The 12,978-nt window shown below is 38.3% G+C and overlaps 1 protein-coding gene across 2 annotated transcripts in view; it reads right to left on the bottom strand.

The window, feature by feature from the left end:
- The window catches only part of Pafah1b1 (platelet activating factor acetylhydrolase 1b regulatory subunit 1), a 49,091-nt gene that overhangs the window by 16,089 nt on the left and 20,024 nt on the right, over positions 1-12,978 (bottom strand). For both annotated transcript variants that reach the window (XM_038325692.2, XM_038325693.2), the window contains exon 2: positions 8,012-8,229. In XM_038325692.2, the coding sequence (XP_038181620.1) occupies positions 8,012-8,043 (32 nt within the window). In that variant the 5' untranslated portion in view covers positions 8,044-8,229. The remainder of the gene's footprint in view (positions 1-8,011; positions 8,230-12,978) is intronic.

Genomic DNA, 12,978 nt, shown 5'->3' with positions numbered 1-12,978 from the left:
GCTTTGTAGACCAGGCTGTCCTCATACTCAGAGATACACCTGTCTCTGTCTATCAAGTACTGGAATTAAAGGCATGTGCCACCATGCCTGGTTTAGAATGTTTTGATAAAACTAAAGTTAAGGATATGGAGAGATGGCTCAGTGGTTACAAGTGCTTTGCTGTGCAAGCATGAGATTGTAGTTTATGTCCCCAGAACACATGTACGAGGCTGAATGTTCTGGGCAAGTCTGTGGACTTAGCACTAAGGTTGGTGGAGGCAGGCTTTCTAAGGCTTGCTGGCTTCCTGACTAACCAAAGTATTACAGCTCCAGGTTCAGAACAAGATCCTGCTGTTCAAACAAAGAGTAAGAGGAGGACATGCAAAGTCTTTTTGTTTCCAGCAGACACTCATGCATGCATTATAAACATACATCTCAGGCACAACACCCCCCCCTCCAAGTGTTCCAGTATTAGAAATAATTCTAAACCATTACAATGGACTAAAACTTCACAAGCTACAGTCTACTGTCTTAGAGTGAAACTAATATAGAATTATAATTCAAAGGCAGAAAGGCTGAAATGGCTTAAAATGTCTTTTTATGTCTTCTCTGTCACTCTATCCTGACAGAATATAGGCAAGAATCCCTGCTCTCTTTCTTCAGCATTTCTCAATTATTCTTTAGTCACAAAATCAGAGAAAAGGTTAATTTAGAATTCTTCTTTAAGACTTTAAACACATGTAATTAAAAAGTTAATACCAGCTGGGTGATGCATGCCTTTAATCCCAGCACTCAGGAGGCAGAAGCAGGTGGATCTCTGTGAGTCTGAAGTCAGCCTGGTCTACAAAAGTACCCCCCTCCCCAAGTCATTACCATGGGCTTAAACAAAAATTAAATATACATATATAGTAACAGTATCATTACATCCTGCACCCCATTTTGTTTTGTGTATTCTTTTCTTTTGAAATTGGGTCTTTAAGCCAATTTGATGGTGCACTCAGGAGGGAGAGGCAAGCAGATCTCTGTGAGTTCAAGGCCAGCCTTATCTACAAGAGCTAGTTCCAGGACAGGCACCAAAGCTACACAGAGAAACCCTGTCTCAAAAAAACAAAAAAGAAAATGGGTCTTTGTCTTGGCTTGCCTTGATTTTACAGAGGTATTCCTATCTCTGCGGGCTGAATTAAAGACTTGTGCAACTATGCCTGGTCTTCCCTATTCTTATAAAATAGGGTTTTGTGGGGGCTGGAGAGATGGCTCAGCAGTTAAGAGCACTGCCTGCTCTTTCCAGAAGTCCTGAGTTCAAATTCCCAGCAACCACTTGATGCCTCACAACCATCTGTAATAAGATCTGGTGCCCTCTTCTGGCCTGCAGGCATACAAACAGACAGAACACTATACATAATAAATAAATCTTTAAAAAAAAAAAAACCAAAAAAATCAAAAACAAACAAACAAACAAAAAATAAGAGTTTTGTCTATCCCAAGCTGGCCAGGAACTACCTAAGTGGGATGACCCTGAACTTTTGAATCGGTCACCTAGCCAATTCAAGGCACTGGAAATCAAATCCAAGGATTCACTCATGCTATATCCCCAACAGACTCATATCTGCCATTGATCTCCAATATTTCATCACAGGCAACCACTACTGTATTTTATATGTTCTTCCAGAGATAATCTACCTAAAACCTATGCCTTTTTTTTTTTTTTTTTTTTTTTTTAAGACAAGGTTAAACCACATAGTCCTAGCTGGCCTGGAACCACCTGATGAAAATTCTATTTTTGCTTCAATTTAGTTTTGATTCTAATTCCATAACCTTAAGAGACAACATAAAGCCAAATTAAAATGCAATCGATGAAATAAGCTGGTATTTTTTTCCTTTGAAGTAGGATCTCACTATGAAGCTTAGTGTAGCCCAAAACATGTACTGTCTCAACAGCTAGGGTTATTATGCTGAGACTGAACTATTTGATTCAAAGACAATTTCCATACATGTATTAACAGAGAAGATGAAGAAACTTATTTCATTTTATTTTTTACTATCATCTGTCTATGTGGGGTGAGGACATGGCGGGGGTCAGATCAGGTGGGTGAAAATCAGAAGACAACTTTTGGGATTTGATTTTCTATCAGTTCAGGGGATCTGAACTTTCAACACTGTGGTGCAACAGGCACTGAGTCACTGAGCCATCACTCTAATTCATTCTTCATGTCATACAATATTTAATTCAAAAAAGCAGTTCATAATTCAACTACTATTGAATGTTAAGATGAATACAAGTCACAGAGAGGTTACTATGAAGGGCAAATGAACCTTCACCTTCACTATGGAACAGTTACAGCACCTGGGAGCGGTGCAATATTCCTTTCCACTATGTGAATATATGTCACTGTGATTGGTCTAATAAAAAGTTTATTGCCTCGTAGTTTGTAGGCCCATATTTCTTGGGTCATGGCTAGTATCCAGAGCAGTCAAGTAACTTTCCAGACAGGCTGTCGCTAACCTAACAAAAGGTCAAGATGTTGTTTTGTTCCTTTTTTTTGTAATTTGGAGGATACCTGATAGAGATGCCAATTCAAGCTAGCATACAGAGCAGATATGTAGATGTGGACGTGACTAAAAGCCATTCACCTGGTTACCTAAGAGACAGAATGCTAATGTATTTACCCCTCAGTTTATATTTTGATATATAAGGCTTTTTGGAGAATAAAGCAGGAGGAATTCTTCAGCATGTGAACTCATGATATCATGAGGGACCATGGAGAATCTCCCTCCCGATAAAGCCATGTGAGTTGTGTCTTTATTCCCGCGCACCCACGTTGGTCCAGAGAGAGATAGTTTATGTTGGGGTCTGGTCCAGAGAGAAATAATTTATGTCCGGGCTAGCACCGAACCCCGACAGTAGTTAGGCAGGAAGTATAGGTGAGACAACCAAACTAAGGATGCTGGGATGAAGGGCAGAACCAGAGGAGTCACCAGGAAACACAGAGAGAGCAACACATGCTGTAGTCAAGTAAAGCCATAAGCCATGTGGCAAAACATATATTAATAGAAATGGGTTAATTTAAGTTGTAAGAGCTAGTTAGTAATAAGCCTCAGCTATCGGCCAAGCATTTATAATATTAAGCCTGTGTCAGCTATTTGGGAACTGGTGGGAGAGACAGAAACTTCTGCCTATACCAGGGTCTTTAAAGATTCTGACACTGAATCCAGCTTCCACCTCATAACTGCAGTAACATTCACTAAGTATATGTCATCTTGAAATTCTATTAAATAGTCAAGCAAATAACATGATCCATTCTTATATCTCAATTATCATCACCTAATATGATGGTCAATTTTCAGCATCAACTAAACAGAATTTAGAATCACCACAGAAGCACACCTTTTGGGTGTATTTTTGTTTTTGGAAAGGTTTAAACAAACAGCAAAGAACTACTATAAATGTAGGTGGCCACACCTCATGTGCTAGTGTCTTTGACTAAACAGCAGCTGCCATTCACACCTCTCTGCTCTGACTGCAGATACAATGTGACTCACTATCTCACCTTCCCAGATGTATTATGCCTCAGATTGTGAGTTAAACCCTTCCTTAAACTGTTTTTGACAGGAATTTTGTCACAGCAACAAGTTAGCTAGTATAGTTACTTAATTCTTTTATCAACAATTACCAAAACCTGGCATGGTTTTAGTATGATCCCAGCACTCTTTGAGAAGCAATGCCTGGTTCAAGATAAACATACTGAGTTATAGGAAGCTGGCCTCCCAAGAGACTCTACTCCAACAAAACGAATGTTTAAATTTAAATCATAAAAATCAGTATGTTTGACACAATCAGAACTTTCAGTGAAGTGGTTTTTGTTTACTAGTTTCAGTAAATCTAGTACTAAAAACAGCCATTGAAGACAGGAATTACCTATAATCACTAATATTTAAAACAGTCCTCAAAACAACCACACAAATAATGAAAATGTTAGAACATAAGGGAATATAGATCAAAGTGTTTAATATGCACAAACGCTCTGGATTCAACGCCTATCACTTTAAGGGAGGCACACATCCATAAATCTTAGTGCTTAGGAGGGTGAGGCAAGAGGCTCTCAAGTTCCAAGCTGCCTGGAGGTGGATACAAGAATGTTTCTGAACCACACACAGCGAAAGTTTACCTTAAACAAACAACCCAAAAAACAAAGAAAACAAAGAGGCTGGAGGATAGTCCAGTTGGTAAAGTGCTTATAATGCAAGTCTAAGGACCTGAGTTCAGCAATGATGTAAAAAGTTGGGAGTGGTCAAGCATGCCTCAAGTCCTACAATAGCTAGTTCCAGGATAGGCTCCAAAGCTACAGAGAAATCATGTCTCAAACAAACAAAAACAAGAACAAAAAATTCCGAACAAAAGCAAAACAGTTAGTAGCTAGTCATATATAATAGTCAAATTTATAGCAACATTAGGTATGTTGTGAAGGTTAAACAGATATAGACAGGTAGATGCTCTTCGAACACTTCAAAGACAGATATGACATTTAATATGTTTAATAAATTAAAGCTTTTCAATAACAGTGAGACATGTCTGCTCCTGACACCACTAATGTATTTCAAAAGAAGATGATGAGCATTAAAGAACCTCCGTACAGATCTTGCTTTATTTATGGCAAAAGTTAGTAATCTCAGCAAAGAAACTGCCCTTGCCTCAATTGCTGACAGTGTACTGTCCAAACTGGACTAACAGGATATAAAAAAAGGCATCTGCCAAACTTTGCCAACGCAAGTTAGGACAGTTCTTCAAAATTCCTTGACTTTTCAGAAATGTCTGTCAGATATATTAGGTCTGTAAGCCAAAGTTGGATGCCCCAACATTACGGGAACTTTGAGTGACTGTCCAGGCAGCCAGATGTCCCTGTCGTCAAGTAAAATTTCATCCTTCTGGGATCTTTAAGGGAGTTAAAGGCTGAACAATTAGATTTAAAGTTTTCCTTAGCTACTGTAGTGATTGGAGCTGTTGGGCCGCTTCCCGCCGCCCAGCTCCTGGCCGCCCTGACTAGCTTATACCCTGAAATAACAACACACAAACTGTATTCTATTAAATACTGCCTGGTCCAATATTTTCAGCCTCTTATTCACATCTTGCTTTAACCCATTTCTAATAATCTGTGTAGCACCACAAAGTGGTGCCTTACCGGGAAGTTTTTAGCATATGTCCATCTTGGGCTGGAGCTTCATCGCATCTGGCTTCTCTCTCTGAGGAGAGGCACGGCGGTCTGCCTAACTTAAGAGAGGCGTGGCATCTGACTGAGCCATCTACCTCACTTCCTTCTTCCTGTTCTGTCTACTCCGCCCACCTAAGGGCTGGCCAATCAAATGGGCCAGGCAGTTTCTTTATTAGCCAATGGGAGTCCTCCATCAAGCTACGATAAAAATTAATTAGGTATAAAACTTTGAACTCGCAATGATAAGATAAATAATAGAATATTTTCTCTAAATTTGTCAAATACAAATGGACTGGATATTTTTGTTGTATATAAATTTACTTTGTTAAAGTTAAAGCTTCCTTTTTTATTTAGAGTAAAAAGGGAGATATACTGTGGAATAATCCTCCTGTACACTGTGAAGATGTATTCTCACTGTTAACGAAAAGCTGCAGGATTTTCAGATTTTCAGGGCAGAGAAAATGCTGGAGAGAAGGGCAGAGTCTCAGGAGTCACGAGCAGATGCAAAAGAAACATGCTGTGTTAAAAGAAGGTCTGTCCAGCCACATAGCAGAGGGTAGATAAGAAATAATAGGGCTGGAGAGATGGCTCAGTGGTTAAGAGCACTGATCGTTCTTCCAAAGGTCCTGAGTTCAATTCCCAGCAACCACATGGTGGCTTACAATCACCTGTAATAAAATCTGGTACCAACTTCTGGCCTGCAGGGACACATGCAGGCAGAATATTGTATACATAATAATAAATAAATCTTAAGAAAAAATATGGGTTAATTTAAAATGTAAGAGTTAGCTAGTAACAAGTCTGAGCTATCGACCAAGAATTTATAATTAATATTAAGTCTCTGTGTCAGTTATTTGGGAACTGGAGGGTGGAAATGAAAAGTCTGCCTACAATCTCCCAGTGGCTAAAGAAAATGATACTCCCTCTTTCAATAATCAATAGCTTATCAAGAAGAGGCAAGGGGACACATGGTGGTGGTGCACCCTTTAATTCTAACACTCAGGAGACATAGGCAGTCAAATCTCTATAGGTCTGAGGCCAACCTGGTATACAGAGTGAATTCCAAGACAGCAAGGGCTGTTACAAAGAGAAACCCTACCTATAAATAAATAAATAAATAAATAAATAAATAAATAAATAAATAAATAAATAAATAAGTTTTAAAAGAAAAAGAAAAAAGGGAGTGTTATTTTTGTTCACACACTGGAAATTACGTCTTCCAAAGAAAAGATTCTAAAAATCCAAAGAAGTCAGGGCACAGTACCATGACTATAAACTCAGCTCTCAGGAGGTTAGAGCAAGAGGATCACAGTACCTTCGAGGCCAGCCTGGTTCAACCCAGAAAGTCCCAAGCCAGGGTAAGCTACAGTATCAGCCTCCCTCCCGGAAAACAAACAAAAAAAGTCATAGGAATCCTAAAATAAATCCAACACAAAACTAAATTATCTCCTTGGTATTCAACTACAAAAATTGAAATGCTATAAATTATCACAAAATGTGGAATTTTATGCCCTCATTAATGCATCTGCTTAAATGCAGTAGACACTTCATAAAATTAAATACTAAATTAACCATGAGACAATGAACAATAACTAGGAGTTCGTTTCTATAACATGAATCCTAGGTAAAACAAAAATTAGGGAAGCTAGGGAGATACCTCAGTAGGTAAACTGTCTGCCATTCAATTATGAGGACCTGAGTTCAGATCCCCTACAGTTAGTTAAAGAGCTGGATTTGGTGGGACCTGTTTATAAGCACAGTGCTGGGGACTCCAGCCAGCCAGTCTTGCCAAATCAGCAAGGTCATTCACTGAGAGATACTAATAAATTTTCTTTTGTTTTTTAAAACTGTCTCACTGTGTAGTTCTGGCTTCCCTGGAACTCACTATGTAGACCATGTTAGGTCTCAAATTCAAAGACCCACATGTCTCTGCCTCTTAAATGCTAGATTACAGACCTACACCAATATGCCTGGCATAATTAACTTTTTTTAATGACTTAATTTTACTTTATGTGCACTGGTGTTTTGCCTAAATGTATGTCTGGGTGAAAGTTTCAGATCCCCTGGAGGTGGAGTTACAGACAGTGGTGAGCTGCCATGTGGGTGCTAGAAACTGAATCCATGCTGAAGAATAATAGCCAGTGCTGGGGCTGGAGAATGGCTCCGAGGTTAAGTGCATCATTGCCTGCTCTTCCAGAGGTCCTGAGTTCAATTCCCAGCAACCACATGGTGGCCCACAACCATCTGTAATGAGACCTGGTGCCCTTCTGGCCTGTAGGTATACATGCAGACAGAACACTCTATACATAGTATATAAATAAATCTTAAAAAAAAATTAAAAAGAATAGCCAGTGCTTTTAAACACTGAGCCACCTCTCCAGTCCCCAACCTTTTTTTAAATTAGAAGATCTACCTACAGTAGCACTATTTTCCTACTGAGTATAATATGCCTATGATACTTTTAAAAAAAAAAGATAAAACTTACCAACTAATATTATTCATCTTGCTTTAAACTCAAACATGACAAAGAATTAATTCCATGCTATGAGAAGGTCCAATTTTGAAGTCAAGACAAACTATCAACACTAATATAGCACACACTGGTAAAGACACTTAGACTCCAAGACTACATTTTAATATTTTCTTCCCAACCCTGTCTTCTTTCCTCCATCCCTCCCCTTTGTGACAAGGTGTCAGCTAGCCCAAGGCTGGCCCTGAACTTCCAAAGGAGCAGAGGATGACCTTGCCTCTACACCATGTACCATTAATCAAGCCAGTTTATTCTTCTAAGAGGTTTCTAAAGAGCAGAAAACTGAGAAACTTACAGTTCATCTCGTTGTCTCTGGGACAGCACCATTTTGGCTGTAATATCAAACTTATTTGATATAGTGGTATGTCCCTCCAGAAAAATCGAAAGTTTTGTGATCCCTGGATTTGAATTAAATATGCCACTAAGTGGCAGCCACAGAGAAGAAAAATGATTCTTTATCAAGTGAATCGAATCAGCAACCAGGAAATAGTCAACAAGTAAGGTTCATTCCACCTAAAAAGAAAAGAGAAAAAGGAAATAAAATTATTTCCCTATTTAAAATTTATATTATTTCTAAATTATTATAGAACATCATGTAATTATATTAACATGCATGTTAGATGATAGTCAACCTATAGTTTAAAGAAGAAAAAAAAATCAGTCAATGCAAAAATAAATTTCTATCTCAAACAACCATAAACTATGATGTAGACTAGGCATCCTTTTGACCCCACAAGTGTGTTATAATTTCTGACCCAGGTATGTACCCCCAAACCCAGCCATATTTTATATGGCTAAAATGATGTAAAATTGTACCTTTGTTGCTGATTTTGAGATAGGGTCTAATTAAGTAGCCCTTATTGGCTAAGACTTTTTGCAATCACCCTGTTTCAGTTTCTAGTGCTAGGTTTGTGGACATGCACCACCATACCAGCAACACGGCATTGTTTTCAAGTTTAACGTATTTACCTATTTAGCTTCAATTATTAATATATAACTACTCTAGAAAACTCCAACTCTGCTTAAAAGTAAATTATTACTATTATTATTTTTTTTTAAAGTCAGGAATTCACCATGTAGCCCTGACTGGCCTCAAACTCAGCAATCCTCCTACAGAGGATGGAGCGTAAAACCAGCTCAGGTCTTTACAATTCAGCCTAGGGTCAAGAGGAATCACAGATATGTTTTTCAAAAAATTTACAGAACAGTGAATGGGCCTAAACAAAATATATACCAATGAGACAGATAGCTCAGAGGTTACTTTGCTGGCATTCCTGACAACCTAAACCCCTGGGAGCCACTAGCTGGAAGGAATCAATTTCTGCAAGTTTTCTTTAAAAAAAAAATTAATTTATTTATTATGTATAGTGTTCTGCCTACACGTATGCCTGCGGGCCAGAAGAGGGTACCAGATCTCATTATAGATGGTTGTGAGCCTCCATATGGTTGAATTGAACTCATATGGGAATTGAACTCAGAACCTTTGGGAGAACGGGCAGTGCTCTTAACTGCTGAGCCATTTCTCCAGCCCTCTGCAAGTTTTCTTATCTCTAAATCTGAGTATGGATAAGTCCTCAATCAATCAATTTAATTAAAAAATAAGATTAGATCTGGAGGTTTAACACAGCTAAACCTAGCTTGCACAAGGCTACGGATTCAATAGCCAGAAGGGGAGAGAAGAGTTACGGGTAAGTATAGCATGTGTAGCTGAGTGACAATGAGAATGGAGTGTCTGTATATGAGAGATCTGGAGGTTTAGTGCAGAGTGTGAGTGCATCTATTTAACTACTCTTTCCAAAAAAAATAATAATAATAATTGATATAGTTTCTGGTATGTTTCTCATCAAGGTTATCAGTGAACTGCATACTGAATGCAGCCAGCTTATCCTTTCATATTTGATAACTTTGGGTGCTATAAATTACCTCTCCTCAAAAGTGCTTCTTTGATTATATAAATGAGTATGGAGTGTCTGTATGTGTGAGTATACAAAAAAGCATGGGGTTTTGTGGAAGGCAGATTGACTGCAACTAAGGCTGAGAAAAAGCAATTAAGTCAGTAAAGGTATATCACAGAAATCAAAGAAGCACTTTGTATGCATTCAAAGAATACATACAAATACAAAGAATACAAAGAAGCATTCAGTATGCAGTTCACTGATAACCTTGATGAGAAACACCATAAACGATATCAATTATTAATTTTTTTTGGAAACAGTAGGTATTATGTTATAGCCCAGGCTAGCCTGGAACTCAAGGGAATCCTCCTACCTCCGTCTACCAGGTACTGGATTACAAGAATGAATTACCATGCCTGGCTAGAAAACAATGTTTAAATGGGCAAAGAGATGGAGTAGAGATGATACCATAAAACAAAACTTTTACAGATGAATATAAGCATTTGTTTACCTCTGCCAGATCAGATATTTAAATGCTGATAAAAAAGACAGGATATATAATTATACCTATGTAAGTGTATTTTATATTAGTATAAGTGAAAGACACTGCAATATTGTCATAAAATCAATCTGATTAAGCCTCTCTGACTCCAATTATCAATTTGCAGCAAGAAGAGGGCAGAGGACACATAAGAACAAAAGCAGGAAAATCTAAGGTGTGAAAAGCCTTAGACAACGAAAGAAAAGAGACAGAAACCACCAATCACAGGATTCATGCGATTAAGACAAAAAAATATTACCACCAGCTCAAGTCAAATCCTGGCTCAGCTATACATTCAAAACCAGCCTGAGTAGTCTCAGATCCATTGAGACATCTCAAATATAAATTAAATAACTGGCCGTGTTGGAGCACACCTTTAATCCCGGCAGTTGGGAGGCAGATACAGGACGATCTCTGTTGAGTTCTACAAAGCTAGTTTCTGGATAGCCAGGACTGTTACAGAGAAATACTGTCTTGAAAAAACAAAGAAACCAAGTAAGTGACATTCACTGGCTTTAATTTATGAACCATGTTTAGATCTAGATCCAAAGAAACTATAAAATAAAGACAGGAGCAAACACTTGGAGAAATCTGAATACTGATTAGACAGCTGAAATAATTACAAAATTCATTACATTATTCTCTTAGTTTTGTTTATAGCCAGATATTTCCCATAAAAAGTCTTTAAAAAGTAGAGGTTGGGGCTGGGGATGTAGCTCAGTGACCGCGCAAACACACATATTAAGTTCTTACCCACACATTAAGTTCTAACAAATATATCAGGAAGTGTAGAGGGAAAGGAAAGAAAGGGAATGAGATTTGGGTGCAATAAAAAATATTTTACCTTACAAATGATCAAGCTTTAGAATATAACTCCAAAACAAAGAACACATTACTATTTACTACCAACTAATGTACAGGTATATTCTTAAGCCTGCCATTTCATCCAATTACCTTCACACAGACTTGGGACAGATGTAGTACAGTTGGTAGAGTGCTTTCCTGAAGGCATGAAACTCCAGGAAAGTTCTATCCCAACATGGCATAAAGTGGTACAAACCTGTAATTCCAACATTAGATGGGTAGAAGAGGACATTAAGGTCATCTGTATTTACCTAACAGTTAAGTTCAAGGCCTATCTAAGATACATGAGTCCCCTTTTCCAAACAAGAAAATACCAAAAAAACTCAAGAACATATTTAGATATAAATTATAGATTTCTGTTCTAAAATGAATCTAACAAAGTTTTGAATATAAAACAAGATACAACTCAGGAATGGCTTGGTGATCTTCACATAAGTTTAAAAACAGAGGCTAGAGAGATGGCTTAAATGTTAAGCCATCTGTTCTTCCAGAGGACCCAGATTCAATTTCCAGAACCCACACGGAAGCTCACAACTGTCTGTGTAACTCCAGCTCCAGGGGATCCAATACCCTTATACACAGACATACATGTGGGCAAAACACTAACTAGCGCACATAAAAAAGTAAATGAATTATTTTAAAAAATATTTTTAAATAAGCATTTAATCAAAACAGATTTTCTTCTTCTCTTTTTCTCCTTCCTAACCCCACTCCCTTCAAACAAGGTCCCACTAAGTTGTTCTGACTGTCCTGAAACTGACTGTAGATGAAGCTGGCCTCAAACTCACAAAAGATCTGCCTACCCCTCAGCCTCCCAAATATGTTGGAACTAAAGACTTGAGCCATCATGCCCACTTCATTTTTCAATATGCTACAAATCAGGTAAAATTTACCAAACAGTATTAGGAAAATAGGGCTCAAGAACATATCAGGAGGGCCGGGCGATGGTGGCGCACGCCTTTAATCCCAGTACTCGGGAGGCAGAGGCAGGCAGATCTCTGAGTTCGAGGCCAGCCTGGTCTACAAGAGCTAGTTCTAGGACAGGCTCTAGAAACTACAGGGAAACCCTGTCTCGAAAAACAAAAAAAAAAAAAAAAAAAAAAACATATCAGGAAAGAAGGCATATAATAACCCTAACCAGTCACATATGGTAGTATGTCCCTTTAATCCTGGCAGGTAAAAGTAGGCAGATCTTGAGTTTGTGGCCTTGTCTACAGAGTTTTCCAGGACAGGTGGGCTACATAGAAAAGACTCAGTCTCAACAAAACCAAATAATTCAGAAACAAGGGAGCCAATGCAAACCTGACAATCTAGGTTCAATCCTTCAGACCCACATGATAAAGATTGGCCTTCAAGACTGTCCTCTGACCTACACTTGAGCTAAAACAAACAAACAAACACACACACACACAGAGAGACTAAAAAATTGTCAAGCCTGCTGAAAGAATATACATTTTTAATGAGTAATTCCTTAAGCCTATTACTTTTTTGGTAATTTTTATCTACTATTGCATCAACCTAACCTATCTTTGTTATTGCTTGTTAAGAGCAGGCATCAGAGAATTGTGGGCTTCTAAGTTAAAATGCTGACAGTTTATTAAAAGCTTTCAATTACTTAATAATGTAAGGATCAGCCTAGGTTGGTGAGGCACACCTTTAATCCCAGTACTCAGGAGGCAAGCAGGTAGATCTCTGTGACTTCATGACCAGTCTGGTCTACAAAGAGAGGGCTACACAAAGTCAAGAGTACAGAGAGAAAAATCCCTGTCTTGAGAGGGAAAAAAAAGTATAAGTTCTCATCTTAGTCACACACAACAGTGATATTAAATCACTATTCATAGACAGGAGGTGGTGGTGCACACCTTTAATCCCAGCACTCAGGAGGCAGAGGCATATGGATTTCTGGGAGTTTGATGCCAGCCTAGTCTACAAGAGCTAGTTCCAGGACAGTCTGGCTGTTAC

Source organism: Arvicola amphibius, chromosome 4 (genome assembly GCF_903992535.2).
Source record: "Arvicola amphibius chromosome 4, mArvAmp1.2, whole genome shotgun sequence".
In the NCBI taxonomy this organism is placed as follows: Eukaryota; Metazoa; Chordata; class Mammalia; order Rodentia; family Cricetidae; genus Arvicola; species Arvicola amphibius.
This window is presented reverse-complemented; position numbering and strand designations above follow the sequence as displayed.